The 14,989-nt window shown below is 54.3% G+C and overlaps 1 protein-coding gene across 1 annotated transcript; it reads left to right on the top strand.

Moving 5' to 3' along the window:
- Positions 1-8,641: 8,641 nt before the first annotated feature.
- On the top strand, positions 8,642-14,525 carry GRHPR (glyoxylate and hydroxypyruvate reductase). The gene is made up of 9 exons (XM_042829410.1): positions 8,642-8,720; positions 8,806-8,936; positions 9,014-9,086; positions 9,389-9,505; positions 10,049-10,137; positions 10,716-10,820; positions 11,701-11,836; positions 12,157-12,287; positions 14,240-14,525. Exons 1-9 carry the CDS (start codon positions 8,644-8,646, stop codon positions 14,359-14,361), a joined length of 981 nt encoding a protein of 326 aa, XP_042685344.1. The 5' UTR covers positions 8,642-8,643; the 3' UTR covers positions 14,362-14,525.
- Positions 14,526-14,989: the final 464 nt, after the last annotated feature.

The raw sequence follows: 14,989 nt of genomic DNA, 5'->3' as shown, positions 1-14,989 counted from the left end.
GTTCCTGTTCATTGCAAAGGAGCTGGACTAGATGACCTTTAGAAGTCCCTTCCAGCTGAAAAGCCTCTGTATTTCCCCAGCTCAGGACTAGGCTGCCTGTGGCACCAGCTGTCCCCTTCCCAGGACACGGGTGCAGCTGTGACACCCACAAGTATGCAGCAATTCAGGTGCAGACTCAAGGACAGCGTGCCAGCTCATTAACCTCCCCCGTTACCCTTGGGATCAGTCTCCGGGGACATTGGTTGCACCAGAGCCCTTCCGGTACAGTGTTGGCACTGCCGTGCAGATGGAACTCACAGCACATAGTGAGGGGGCCTAGAGCACGCCACAGGGCTGCACGTGTCCCTGGTGGGTGCACAGGGCAGGCCAGACAGGCAAAACCCTTTGCAGTGCAGACAGAGCTCCACTGGCAGTCCCATCTCTCACCTTGCCCCGTGCAGCCTGGCACAGCTCCGCTCAGGACAGCTTGGAAGCGTGCAATCTCTTCAACTCAGCCTGCCAACTTGAAGTCAATTTGCATTGGATAATTATTTTCAATTAAGTGATAACAATCCTGTTCCGAACAGAAATAATCTTGTCCGAAGGCCAAACAGTTTATCCTGTCTCGGAGATGAGGCTGCAGCCTTGCAGAGGCTCACGTCAGTGTCAGCACTGTTATCACCTCCGCTGTGCTGAAGGGAATGTCCCCTGCTCGGGGAGGGTGGAACAGAACCCGCTGTGCTAACTTAGCAACATCACAGCACTGTGCTCCAGTAACAAGCTGCGCTCAGGGCCTTTGCAAGGACCCAAGGGGGGGTGAAACCCTGCTGGTCCATTCGTGTCTCTTGGTGGGAGTGGGGCTGTGTTCCATTGGCACACCTCCCTGGTGAGCCCACTGCCCTCCTCCTCCAGCAGCTCCCGCAGCACTGAGCAGGGCAAGCATGTGCTCTGCACAGCAAGGGTCACCCAGAACAGGGGCGTGCACAGACTGGCTCAGCATCCCCACGCAGCAATCTGATGGCATGGACTGCATAGCAGACAGACAGCTCTCTGGGAGCAGCACCCTCTGGGAGCAAGAATGACAGAGATCTATGGAAGCAGCCTGCAGAAGCCACCCAGGTGCACCTGCGTGCCCTCCCCTTGGGGCTGGTTGTGTGCAAGTCTGCTTTACCTATGGTGGGCAGTGACCTCAGCATAAGTAGATTTTAAATCTGTGAGTCTGCAGTAGTAAGAAAAGACAAGTGAGACAGTCTGCTCTCACAAAACAAGGGGTCGGCAGGGTTCCCTACCTTTTCCTAGGGGGAGTGAGCCCTAACTCTAACAATAGCCCCCTTACTCAAACCCAATCCTAACCCAACCCTAATTCTAAATGTAATTCTAACCCTTACCCAAAACCTAACTCTGAACCAACCCAATCCTAACCCTCCCCAAACTACCTTGACAATTTGAGTGAACTGTCAGGAATCTGCTTCAAAGTGTTGAGCCTATGGCCGTTTGTTGGCACTGCCCGATGGATGTACAGGTGCCAGACACCAGCAGCTCAGCCAAAAGATGGGGAGGTGAAAGGCCTGATGACAGACACCTCCTCTGCTGAAGGAAACAGGCAAATGCCTCTGTCTGTGTGGAGAGTGCCAAGGAGCAACGGATGGTGCTTGATGAGAGTTGTTGGCTTTTATTTCTCCTTAACTTTTTTTTTTTTTTAATCCACTGCATTCCAGTCAGTTGGGAAGATTGGAATCCAAAGCTCCTGCAAGTGAAAAATAGCAAATCCAATATCTTTTTAGTGGTGTTTTTATATTCAAATTAGACATAATCTCTATGAATAAAATTACTGTTCCCAAAGGGATCATGCCCAATTTAAATGTATAAAATGTCATTAAAGGGGTGCTGGCTTGCTATTAAAATTTAACTCCATCAAACCCCTAACGTCCTTTGTATTATAGTTTTACAATTAACCCAGAGATGTACAATCTGGTACAGTACAGTAAGTGCATTGTTTCTGACAAGCCCGCAGCCAGACCAACTGCTGAAAGCAGCACCACATCCGAGAGGAGCTGCTGCACTCCTGCCTCTGGACCCTGCTGCTGGGACATCCCGCAGGAATCCCCACATGTGGGGCTGATGCCCCCTTCCCTCTGGGTCCAGGAAAGCTGCCCTAGCTCTCAGCAGGCAAAGGGTGCAGGACCTCCTGCCCCAAAGCCTTTCAAAACAAAAGACACCAGGGATGGCTGCCCATCCCATCCCGTGAGGGATGAGAACCAACACAAGAATCGCGTTGCAAGAGAAGATGAGATTCAAAAAATGCCTCAGGAACCTGAACTCACAACGTTCCGTGGCATCCAGCATGGTACATCCTAGGGTCCTGAGGGAACTGGCGGATGTAGCTGCTGAACCTCTCCCCTTCATATCTGAGAACTCACAGCTGCCAGGTGAAGTCTCCAGTGAAGGGTGAAAAGGGAGTATCACAGATATTTGTAACAGGCTCCTAGGGAAGGTCCTGGCAACTACAGCCAGACTAAAGCAGTGCCTGGTAAGATCACACAGCAGATCCTTCTGGAAGTCATGCTAAGGCACATGAAAGACAGAGAGATGGTTAGAGAGGGCCAGTATGGCTTCACAAAGGGCAAATCATGCCTGATTCATATACCGGCCTTCCACAATGGGCTGACTGCATCAGTGAGAAAGTGAAGAGCTGGTTGTCATCTACCCCAGCTTCTGCAAGACCTTTTGTGTGGTCTCCTGCAATATTCATGTATTTAGATGGGAGAGAGATTATTTTAATTGATAGTCTGTAAGAGGGATCAGGAATTCACTAGATGGCTGCATCCAATGAGTCGGAGGTTCATCATCCAAATGGAAAGCAGTAACAAGTGCTGTCACTCAAGGGTCTGTGTTGGGACCAATACCATTCAATATTTGTCCTGCAGAGAAAAGCTGAGGGAGCAGGACTTGTTCAGCCTGGAAAAGGGAAGGCTCTGGGGGGACCTCACTGTGGCCTTTCAGTACGGAAAGGAGGTTTGTAAGGTAGTTGAAGAATGCCTGCTTACCAGGATCTGTAATGACAAGACAGAGAGTGATGGTTTAAACTGAAGAGGGTAGTTTCAGATTGGATGTGAGGAAAAAAGTCACTGTAAGTGTGAGGTCCAGAGGCTGCCCAGAGAGTCTCTTTACTAAAAGGGCTCGAGGCCGGGTTGCACAGGGCTTTGTGCAGCCTGGTCTAGTGGAAGGTGTCCCTGCCCATGGCAGGAGTTCAAAGCTAGATGACCTTTCAGGATCCCTTCCAATCAAACCATTCCATGACTGTATTGCTTCCGAACTGAGGCAGCTGAGCTCATGCGGTGGCCTGCAGTCACCTGGACCTCTGGCTGTTCTGTCAGGAAGGCCATCAAGGCAGGTCTTCCCAAGAGGAACAAGAGCAGGCATATCACCCACACAATGCTAAATGTGTGGTGCCCCAGAGAACACCCTGCAGTGCCGCTCCCTCCTGCCTCTCCTGCACTCCCCCAGGCGCTGCCATGTGGAGATCCTTTGGATTCCAGACTGTGAAGCACAGCAGCTGTGGAGGATGCTGCATGCACGCTGGCTGCCCCCTACACACTGTGGGAGAAGCAGGCTCGTGGCTGCCTTGGTGGCTGGAGACTGGGAAAGGCACAGCCTGCTGGAGCACTGAAGCCATGGCAGGAACGGCCTGCTCTATCCCAAATGCTGGTGGTACTGCTTCCCATGCCTGATCAGATTTAAGCTTTTGCTGAACACAACACGGTCACCCTGACGGAAAGGCACCCACCACTTGTCCCGGTGCAGGCAGGGCTGGTGCAGCACCCTGCCATCACCTCCTTCTGTTGCCTTTTGAGCCCAGAAAACATCTTTTTCTACCTAATAATTACTATGCATTAAAGGTTGTAATGCATATTTAAACATGCAGGTTAGTGAACTGCACATGGGCGAAAATCCATGCTATAAAAACACGCATTTAACTAACATGCAATTAATGGGGCAAAGTATTCAAAACCGTTTCTTACTTTGTAGGAGTGAAACACTTTCCAGAGCATTTTAATTACGGCTGTGGTGTTCCAGATGCAAAGGCCACACCTGATCTTCCTCGTGCTCTCTTCTTCCCAAAGCAACAGAAAAGGCACCTTAAAACCCAGCACTCCTACGCATAGAAGAGAGCCGCTGGGCTCCTGCAAGGCCGTAGCCGAGCGCACACAGGCGGCAGCACAGAGCGGGCACCCAGGCCTGGGCTTTGCTCCCGGCTCTTTGCTCCCGGCTGCCTCCTGCTCTGACACCTGCCCGACTCAAAGCACATCCAAGGGAGGCACTCAGCCAAGACGTGCGGCTGGGCACCCACTCCTGCTGCAGATCAGCCTTGTCATTGTGTTTATGAGAGTAAGAGGATCTTGCGCCGCTGCAGTGTTTTTCCATTAGCCATTACAAGGAGATGGTGCTGGAGGGAACAAGGAAAAGGCTTCCCCTGTGCACAACTGAGCCACAGAGGCCAAATCAGAGGGACAGGTTGCGCCCAGCGTAATTCCTACCTTGATTTCCGTGTCAGGACTTGATAAGGCACGTAACAAAAAGGCCTCTCCTTCCCTGCAGAGCCCACCCCATGCCCTCAGATGCTGCCTGGATCTCACTGCCAGAGGAGCCCCAGCTCCCAGATCCATGCAGATGCCCTGGTCTGCCCATAGCTGCAGCCATCAGAAGCCCCTCAGGCTTGTGGTGGGAGCCTCTCCACAGGCAGCAGCCAAATGCAGAGCTGAGCCCGGGTCTTTGCAGGCTTCCTCTGGCACACAAGGCTGCATGGAACAGTGTGCTGCAGTGTCTGCATGAGCCCAGAGACACAGTGGCATGCACGCATCCCAGATCCTCATTGCAGACACCTTCCCAGGCATGTTCTGCACATCCTGCCCCAGGGAGGGGGTTTTGCTTCCATCACCAATGAGAAGCAACAGCTCAGTGAAAATTACATCTCTTCTCTAAAGGAAGTTCCCAGATTTGTGCTAATGCCAGAGTGCTTCTGAGCCATCAGGTGACTGGCAACGCATCAAATCACATTTTGCTTTAAAATACATGAATCCAAAATGGAAACAGTGACAGATTTGGCATCCGGCAGCCCGGGGGAGAAATACCCCATCCGGGCATTTGCAACAATGGATTGCATCTAAAACAGGTCTGCGTTTGGTCCTGACAACTAATGCTCTGTTCAATCGCATGAAAAAAAAGCCCTTTTTAATTCTGAAAAGGAAAACAGTTTAATCATTGTAAGAAACTATACCTTCAGGGTATCGCTCCAAAATACAGGCGGAGATTAGGAGGGATTTGTGAGATGGTGTTTATTCCCAACTTAGGTGCTTTCCATAAATTAATTATAAAAGCGGGCCCAAGCCAGCCAGGAGTGCGCTGGGAAATTCTCAGAGTGTTCGTCATTTCCATGCACTAATATTCACGCCATCTGCCTGCTGCTCTCTCTTTGCTCCATTGTCAGCAGCAGCCTGTTTCCTGCGCTGCGTCAAGTCCCTCTCCCCAGCCCTGCCGCAGGTAACCGGCCCTGGCACATGGATGGATTCTTACTGATGGAGGAGAGCATTCCCTCTGCTGAGTGCCAGGGGTCAGGACGGCAGCAGGGAATGCTCAGACAGGGACTGGATGGGGGCTTGCAGGGCAGGTGAAGCCCAGCCTTGGTCTGGTGAGGGGGTGATGTGCTCCCCTGTGCTGCAAAATGGGCATGCCACCCTGGGGAGCCAGGAGCTGCTTGGTGGAGTGACCCCACCAGAGATGATGACGGTGTCAGGAAGGAGCAACAACACAAAGAGCTCTTTCTCCCAGCGCACCTCTGTGGGCCCTCACCCTGTGCCTCACCCCTACAAGGGGTCCCTACAAGGCCTGCAGCACCCCGGGGAGCTCTGCAAAACCCTCAACCTACCTGGCAACCAAAGGACAAAGGGCCAGCAGTGCCAGAGGCAGCTGCATAGCAAATTAACCCACAGGCTTTGATTTTCTGACCCTTCTCACAGCCGCGATGTCAAGCGGAGCGGTCCTCGTGACCCTTCTCCTGCTTACTACTCACAGAGCAAGCTGCTGGCATCCCAAGCTCATCCCCTTTGCTACCAGAGAAGGTGGATGGTGCAGCCCTGTACGCAACAGCTCTGGCCCTACAGTGAGGCAGAATGGAGCAAGACCACATGTCTTGCTGCCGGTGGGCTGTGCTGTGCAGTGCTCATTGCTCTGTCCACCAGCACAGCTCAGGAAAGGAGTTGGCATCCACCCCTCTCTCTCATTTTACCTCTCAGAAAAGTTGTGCTTCAGAGCCTTCCTGAGGCACAACTGTCCAACACAGAACTGGCAGAGAGAGAGGATACTGCACCCATCAGGTGCCCAGGTGCAGGCAGGATGCCGGCTCCAGCAGGTGTGTACATGCAGACACACCTGTGTGCAATACTGCTGTAAAAGCAGGAAGAAGAGACTGGTAACCTCTGTCCAGGTTGTCTCATGGGACAGGAATAATGACACATTGGGCTGAATGGCATCTGGGTAAAACCAAGGAGAGGAAAGGGTTCCTGCACTGCTTATGGCCGCGTGGTGCATCCTCCAGCAGGCAGCAGGTGGTCACACAGAGAGCCAGAGTGCTGGGCTGTGCAGGATGACCTGGTGGGCAGTGCTGGTGGGACACAGCACTGGGAGCAACCCTGGGCTGCAGTGCCCTGCAGAGCTCTCCTGAGGGATGTGCACAGAACTGCATTCTATGCATCCTGCACTGTGCGTGCTGGGCAGGACAGCCGGACCCAGCAGCATTTCAGCAGGACCTGCATGTTTTTGCAGTTAAAACAGGCAAAAAGCCAATTCCCACAACTCTTCCATTTACAGCCTTTATAGTTTTGCATATATATATGTGAAACTTTTCATTCCATATATATGGAATGACCCGGCCAAAATTTTGTTATTTTCAGTAGCTGCCCACAGCACCCCAAAGCAGCCATGCACCACCTCCAGCAGCAGGACGGGGTGGCCGGAGGGGAAAGGGAAAGGATCCAGCACCCTGCAGCAGCGGCAGTGCAGGGATATGCTGGACAGCACACATGCTGACATGAATTCTCCCTGATAAGAGAGGGAGATGTCAGTGCTAATGATAACTCAGCTCCACACGGCACAATGAAATTTCAAGCAATTATGAAAAAGTACAATGGCCTCTGCTGGCCTAATCTGACAGCACGCTGACGGCAGGAGCAGGCGTGCATCGTGATAAAGGAAAATCCCACCGGCAGAATACAGACTTGTTAGATAAGCTGATAGCTCACACAGCACAGATGATTTGTGCCAGAGAAAAGCACTGCGAGTCTCTGCTCTCTGGGTTTACTACAAAACAGCCATTGAGATCAGACAGCTGCACACTCCGGCTCTCTCCAGCTCTCTCGCTAAGCCTCCATCAGGCAGTGACAGCCCATATCTCCAACATGGTGATGGAAGGCAGAAGCCCTGCCAATGGCAGCAATCCTCCTCCACGCAGGCAGCAGGCAGTGGGTCAGCCCTGCTGTGCAGGCCGTGTGTCAGACTGGAGTGTCCTGAGCGCTCAGGCATCTGGGCAGGGGGAGTAGGAGATGAACGCTGGGGCTGCAGGTGGAGCCGTCTGTTCTGCTCAGCCAATAATTCCAGTCCTGCTGTGAGCTGGGTGTGCTCTGCTAGGAGACACAGGTACTGGCTGGGTCCACCCCACAGCCCCGCCGTACCTCCTGTATCACAGAGCTGTGCTTGCACGCAGGCTCGGGAGCTGAAAAGCGAGGAAGATGCAGCCCAGCAGGCAACCTGGCTGTGGGGAGGGCTGGATGAGAGCAGCAAAGTGGCACAGGGATGCACCCAGGCCCACCAAGAGCAGCACAGGTTGTCATCATCTAACGCTGGTGCCACAGCATCCCACTGCACCAGGCGGTGCTGTCTGGGGGTGGTGCCGGGTGGTACTGCACATCCTACAGCAGCTCCAGGAGTCCCTCCTGCATGAAGGACATCATCACCATCACTGCAGCGGCAAAGACAGAGCTCACTGCTCCAGTGGGCAGCAGCTGGTGGCAGCCTCAGAGCTTCCAGAGAGCACACTCGGGCTCGTGGAGGCAGCAAAGGATTCGAGGAGAGCCTAATGGAGCCCAAGGCCACGTACACATAGACACGTGCGTGAGTGTGTCTGCATGCCTAGTCTGTTCCTCCATCTGCTTACCCTGCTCACCAAGCCATCTGCACCGCAGATATGCCACAGCTCCCGCAGCCGGGCAGCTCTGCACAGCCTCTCCGTGTGCTCGTCGCAGGCAGCCCGGCTTTGCAGTGACCTTTTGTGATGCGATGGTGTGATGGCCCTGCCGCGGGTCGGAGGGCTCCTAACAGTTACCTGCTCCTCTCCGCGGGCTCTGCCATCAATCGGGAGCAGAGAACTCACGTGCATTTGCACAACCACCACACCACAGGAACAGAAAGTCTGATATTTCTGCCCCCCCGGGATTTGTTTTGCACGGGAAGTTCCGGCCACGGCCCTCTTAACCAAACTCAGCAAGGGCTCCCACCCTTCGCACCGCCGAAGGGAGGAGCCCGCCCGTTCACTCGCTCGCCTAGCCCTCTGCCCGGCGCCCTGTGCTGCCGGGCTCCCCGCGGGCCGTGCGGTGGCGCTGCGGGGCGGCCATGCGCCGGGCCATGGCGGTGTTCGTGACGCGGCGGATCCCGGCCGAGGGAATGCGGGTCCTCTCGGAGGCGGCGGGGTGAGCGCCGGGCCGGGCCGGGCCGGGCCGGGGGAATGCGGGATGCTGGATGAAGTCCGGCCCCGCTGACGGCCGCGTCCCGCAGGTGCCGCGTGCAGCAGTGGGACTCGGAGGAGCCCGTCCCGCGGCGCGAGCTGCTGGCGGGGGTTGCGGGCAAACAGGGGCTGCTGTGCCTCCTGTCCGACCGCATCGACGCCGAGGTGCTGGACGCCGCCGGTGGGTGCGCGGCCCCGGGCCGGGGCTGGGCGGGGGGAGTCGGTGCGCAGCTGTTTTGCAGCGGCGGTGTTTTGCAGGGCCGAGCCTGAAAGTCATCAGCACCATGTCCGTGGGGTTCGATCACCTCGCCCTGGACGAGATCAAGAAGCGGTAACCTCGGTGCCGTGCGGCCGCGTCGGGTGCGCGCGGCTTCGTCACTGCGCCCTTCCCTGTCCGGCCGGGAACGGAGGGCGGGGGGCTGCGATCCATCCCCTGCACCCCAGAGCTTGAAGCCCCGAGGGGGGTTGTGCCCTGGTGCTGCAGTGAGGCCCCAACCGGAAGGGCTCGGGAGGGATGCCCTCCCGCGGCTGCATACGCTCCTGTGGGGGGGGGTCTTCCCAGGAGAACAGAGGTTGCATGCTAGAGTCGGCAGCGTTGACGTGGAGGAGCTCAGCCCGGTGCTTTCCTTGCAGGGGGATCCGCGTGGGTTACACCCCTGACGTCCTGACCGATGCCACCGCTGAGCTCTCGGTGGCTCTGCTCCTCGCCACGTGCCGGCGGCTGCCCGAGGCTGTCGCGGAGGTGAAGACGTGAGTGTGTGCTGTGTGCTGGAGCGGGGCTGCAGAGAGTCGGGCACTGTGGGAGAATGAGCCTGAAGCCCGACAAATGACATGGGGCTGAAGCTGGTGTTCCACCACGCTGGCACTGAAAGTCGTGCAGGGTAACAGAGCCCACAGCAGTCCTGCATTCAAGGGCTGCTAATGGGGCAGAAGCGTCCTCCGAGCACTTCTGTGCATGCTGTGGATACATGGGTGATCGGTGGTTGAGAGCCACTCTGTCCTCTCTGGGCTCCTGGGGACGTGGACAGAGCTGACTGCCCAGCAGTTGTCCCAGGGCTGTGCTCAGCAGCGTCATTTCAGCCAGCCCTGAGGCTGCTGCAGCATACTTGCAGTTAGAGCAGACTCTTGCAGACCACGGGCTTGAAGCAGGGTGCACATCACCCGCCAGTGGCGGTCAAGTTCGCCTTCTGCACTGTTGTGGTTCATGATTTTCTTGCCCAAGTCCTGTGTTTTGAGGCAGGTCTTCCACTGCTGCTTTATTAACATCAGTTTCCTTCTCACTCTCTCCACTAGCGGTGGCTGGACAACCTGGAAGCCCTTGTGGATGTGTGGCTATGGACTGTCTGGAAGTACGGTGGGCATCATAGGTCTGGGAAGAATAGGTAAGTGTGTCTCCTGCACCAGGTGTGTGCCCCTGCTGACATCAGGCTGCTTTCAGAGTTTCAGCCCAGGTTTGTTCCCTGTGCTCACTTATTTGGAATCTATTAGAACAGCAAGAAAGGCTTGGTGGAGCCTCTCTGAGCAGCTCTTGATCCATCAGGCATGACTCTTAAAGCTTTTTACTCATTCACATGCATCCACCATACCCAAATGCTACAGCAAACTGGACATTGGCCTCTTGGTTTTCAGTTAAGCAAACAGAAAGCTTGACAAAGTACAGGACCCGTTCAGCTGTTCACTTTGTCAGCAGATTGCGCTTTCTTTCCTCACGTTTTGGCTTGCTGCCTAAAGTGGCTTCAGGTTTGATATCCTAGGGCTGAGCATTTGCTCTCTTGAGGAGCTGCAGAAGGCATCCACCCCACACACAACATGTACCACACAAAGCAGCCTCACAGGAGCAGTCCTGACTAGGCACACTGCAGAGACCCTTGGGCAAGATTTGTGTTGCACGAGCTGCTTAGCTTGCAGCTAAACCATCTGCATGCTGAAGGGTGCACAGCATTTTCTTTCTTGTTTCTAGGGCAGGCAGTTGCCCGCCGTCTGAAGCCATTTGGGGTCAAGAACTTTTTGTACACTGGAAGTCAGCCGAAACCAGAGAATGCTGCAGAGTTTCAAGCTGAGTTTGGTAAGAAAAATGAATGAAACCAACAGTGCTCAACTGCAGGGCAGGAAGCAGCATGTCTGATACAGCTTGGAGATGCCACCTGGAGCACATGAGTCACAGGGGGTGTCAGTGCTCAGCAGAGTGCTCAGTATATCTCGGCTGAACCGCTGCAAAGGTACCAGAGGAGCCTGACGGTTGACCCTGTGAGATACTGCAGTGTGCCCCATCAGGGAGGGTGGGCAGGGACTGATCATTGTTGGTTGCTGATGGCGGATGGTTTGCTGGAAACAAACACAGTCCTTAACTTGTTGCTCTAAAGCGGATGTGACGGTCCAGCAGATCCTGGGAGTACCTCAGCTGGCACACAGGACCTCTCTGCAGGCCTGCTGGAATCCCAAGTCCTGCATCAAGTGCTAATTTTTCAGTCCAAAGCTCGCACATTTCCAGTTTGTACTCTTGTTGCATGGTCATTGCTAGACCTTGTTCTGCTCCTTGCGTTTTCCACTGCTCAGAGGAAGCTGTTGCTCTCTGGCCCAAGAGTGGAAGTTGCATGAGTCAGAGCTTGTAATGTGGAAAGAGATTTAATGTTGGTGTAAACTGTCATGGCAGTACTTTGTTGTGTGAACATGAAAAACAGTCTGAGCCCACCTTTGGGACAGACATCTGAAGTTGTTAGATTTCACTTTGGATAAATTTTGATGTAAAAACAAAGCACCATAATTGTATCTGTAGCAGCATCTCTGTGCAGTTCATTTCATGTCTGCCTGACCTGTGTCTCTCCATCTGTAGAAAAAGGGCAGGGCAGCATTCTCTCTCTGGTGTTCCTTATGTGTTAGAAGGGCTGCAGAAGCATCCTGGTGATGGCTGTGAGCAGAGCTGTGATCTGTGTTTCTCTTCCCAGTCCCAGTCACAGAGCTGGCCCAGGAGTCGGACTTCGTCATCGTGACGTGTGCTTTGACTCCCGACACCCAGGGAATGTGCAACAAGAATTTCTTCAGCAAGATGAAGAAGACCTCTGTGTTCATCAACACGAGCAGGTGACAGCAGCCCCGTCTTGTGGCAGCCTGCTTGTGGCTGTGGTGGCTGAGCCAGCTGAGGGTGCACCTTGTGAGGCCAGGCAGCGTGTGCAGTCAGCGTGCTGCAGCCAGAAGGGCCGTTTGCCCACCCTGCAGCCCACCCCCTCCTTTGTGAGGGCTCTGGGATCCAGACAGAGTCAGGACGAGTTGACTGGGGGGGACAGGCGCTGTGCCTGCCCAGGGCCCCGTGTCCAGCCCCAGTGGATGGAAGTGCAGATGACCGCAGGGACTTGCTTGACCACGTGGGAGCTGTGCAAGCCCATCTCCCTGTTTTTTTCCAGAGGGGCTGTGGTGAACCAGGAAGATTTGTATGATGCATTGGTCAGTGGCCAAATTGCGGCTGCAGGCCTGGATGTCACAACGCCGGAGCCGCTGCCCACTGATCACCCTCTGCTCAAACTCAGGAACTGTGGTAAGTGATGTGTTTGGCCACCCTGGCCCTGCCCTGCCTCCTCCTGCTTGGGGAGCCACCTCTGCTGTCAAGGCGGAGGACCTGCTGGCTGATTTCCTTGGGGGCTTGAAGATGGTGAACAAGAGCTTCAGTGTTTGTGGCAGAAAGGAAAATCATGTATTTAAGCAGCTTCTAGGTAACAGTTGTGCAGTGTGGAGAGCTGTTAAAGACCTTATCAATGCAATCTAAAATAAGCTAGGGAGATATTTCAGTAGTCCAGAAAGCAATTGAGATTGGCATGTCTTTTAACCTTTTTCAAATGCATTCCGTGAGCTGGGCTGAAATTCATAAAGGAATTTAATACGAGCAGGTGCTGCTCTCAGTTACAGGCAAGACAGACCTAGAGGCAGAAAACAGGCAGAAATGGAACAGAGAGGAAAGAATGGTTTTAAGCACAGAGTAACTCTGTTTTTTTCCAGCTTTGTTGCTGTTAGCATGGCAGGGTGCTTGTTTCTACCTAGCTGTCCGTGCTTCAGCCAGTCAACCTGCTCTGCTCCGAGCCAATGGACAACATCCTGTTATGCACCCAAGTGCTTGGTTTGGTCATGCTGCAGCCTAAACCTGAAACCCTGTGTGTATGCCTTCATCTGAAGGACCAGTATTCTGTGCGAGGGTCCAGAAGGCAGCAAGATGCCTCTGTCAAGGAAGGACATTTTTGGATGAGGAAAAATCTCTTCAGTAAACAAATCGTTGGGAGGTCAGGAGGAAAATGTGGATGTGCCCATGTCTGGATGTCCATTTCTGAAATAACAGAATCGCACAGTCATTAAGGTTGGAAGAGACCACTAAGATTACCATGTCCAACCATCAACCCATCCCCACCAAACTGTATCACTCAGTCCCACATCTCCATTTTGAACACTTGCAGGGAAGGTGACTCTACCGCCTCCCTCAGCAGCCTGTTCCATTAGTTTCTGAGAAGTTTGTCCTAATATCCAACCTGAACCTCCCTTGGCACAACTTGAAGCCACCACCCCTCATCTTGTCATTGTTATCTGGGGGCAGAGCCCAATTCCCACCTCCCACACTCAGCAGTGTGTCAGGTATTTGTGTTTCTACATCCCCTAAGGTGCTGACTGTTATAAAATGGACAGATTGCAGTGCAGGCCTTTCTCTGACTTGAGCAAGAACCCAGTCATTGCTACTGTTCTAACCATGTGCCGTTAAAGCAACTTTGGCATGTTTCTTACCACTGCTAAAAGGAGTGGGCTGTGTTTTGCTGGTGACAGAGCAGTGGCACAGGTTGCCCAGAGGGGTTGTGGAGGTCTCCGTCCCCAGAGATCACCAAAAGCTGCCTGGATGTGGGCCTGGACAACCCGCCCTGGGAGTCTGTGCTGCAGCAGGGGTTGGGACAGATGGCCCAGAGGTCCCTGCTGCTCTCACCCATCCTGTGTTTCTGTCACACAGCTTTTTTCTGTCTCTGAGCTTTGTCACACAGGTGGATAAAAATCCCTGCCCTGACTGTGCCATAGCTCTGCAGTCTGTAGGGGCTGTTTGCCATCACACGTACCTTTCCTGCATACCCAGGAGCCTGCAGGTCCCGATATTCTGAACTGTTCTCGGGCTTCTGCCCCCATATGCATTGGATTGTACCTGTAGGAAAGTGGAGATGCTCAGTAGTGAGGCCGCAGAGTGAGAATTTCTGCATGTTTCTCTGTCATCTGCCACAAACTATGTACAGGAAGCTGAGTACCACGTCTGAATACAGAAAGGAGGAGCGCTGCTGCCTGCTGGCCTTCACCCGTAGATGAGTTAGCTTTGTTTGTCAGATGTGTGTGGCAGCAGCATGCTCATTGCCAGCTCCATCAAAGCAGCTGATGGAGGGCCCTCTGCTTGCACACCCCTGGGGCAGTGGGAAGCAGCGTGAGGGCAGCGAGCGTGCGGCCACACCGTGACCCTTTCTTTGCCTACAGTGATCCTGCCGCACATTGGGAGTGCCACCTATGCTACACGGAGCACCATGGCAGTGCTGGCTGCTGACAACCTGCTGGCCGGCCTGCGAGGCGAGTCCATGCCCCATGAGCTGCTGCTGTGAGGGCTGCGCCTGCATTGCCACCAGGTCGCCATGACGGATGCAGCATCACGGGCCAGCCTGGCAGAGCAGGCAGGTGGGTCCTGTGCCCCTGCTCTGCAGCTGAGGAGTCAACAGTGTCTGCAGCAAGAGAACTGCGCTGTAGCTATTAAAGAGAAGCAGTGACAGTGGTGTGTGCCTTTCACTTGGGAAGGACAGGCCTCCAGGCGCTGGCGTCACGAGTGCCTGTAAGCGGGGCAGGTGAATGCTGGTGCTTTTGGTGAGTGTGAGAATGGCCCCTCAGCTTTGTATTGGAGCTCTCAGCTTTCATCCAGAATCACAGCACCATGGAATTGTTGAGGTTGGAAAAGACCCTAAGCTCCCCAAGTCAAACCCAGCCCACCCTCACTGTACCACTGACCATGTCCCTCAGTGGCAGTCTGCACATCTGCATGTGTTCCTTGAACACATCCAAGGGCAGTGACCCCACCAGCCGTTGTCAGTGCTTGGTCACCTTGTCTGAGAAGTTTTTCCTGAGAACATCCAACCTGACCCTGCCCTGGCACAACTTGAGGCCGTCGCCTCATCCCATCACTGTTACCTGGGAGCAGAGGCCGACCCCCACCTCGCCACAATCTCCTTGCAGGTGGTT

Source organism: Centrocercus urophasianus, unplaced genomic scaffold, assembly GCF_019232065.1.
Source record: "Centrocercus urophasianus isolate 14NV4802_14NV808 unplaced genomic scaffold, USGS_Curo_1.0 seq_31, whole genome shotgun sequence".
Taxonomy (NCBI): Eukaryota; Metazoa; Chordata; class Aves; order Galliformes; family Phasianidae; genus Centrocercus; species Centrocercus urophasianus.
The sequence above is the reverse complement of the archived record's forward strand: the minus strand, read 5'-3'. Positions and strand labels throughout refer to the sequence as shown.

Bases quoted from the DNA above. Each gene is read 5' to 3' on its own strand.
- GRHPR (XM_042829410.1), top strand. From the start codon at position 8,644: ATGCGCCGGGCCATGGCGGTGTTCGTGACGCGGCGGATCCCGGCCGAG. The intron at 8,721-8,805 runs GTGAGCGCCGGG...CGCGTCCCGCAG, and splicing joins GTCCTCTCGGAGGCGGCGGG to GTGCCGCGTGCAGCAGTGGG. The intron at 10,138-10,715 runs GTAAGTGTGTCT...TCTTGTTTCTAG, and splicing joins CATAGGTCTGGGAAGAATAG to GGCAGGCAGTTGCCCGCCGT.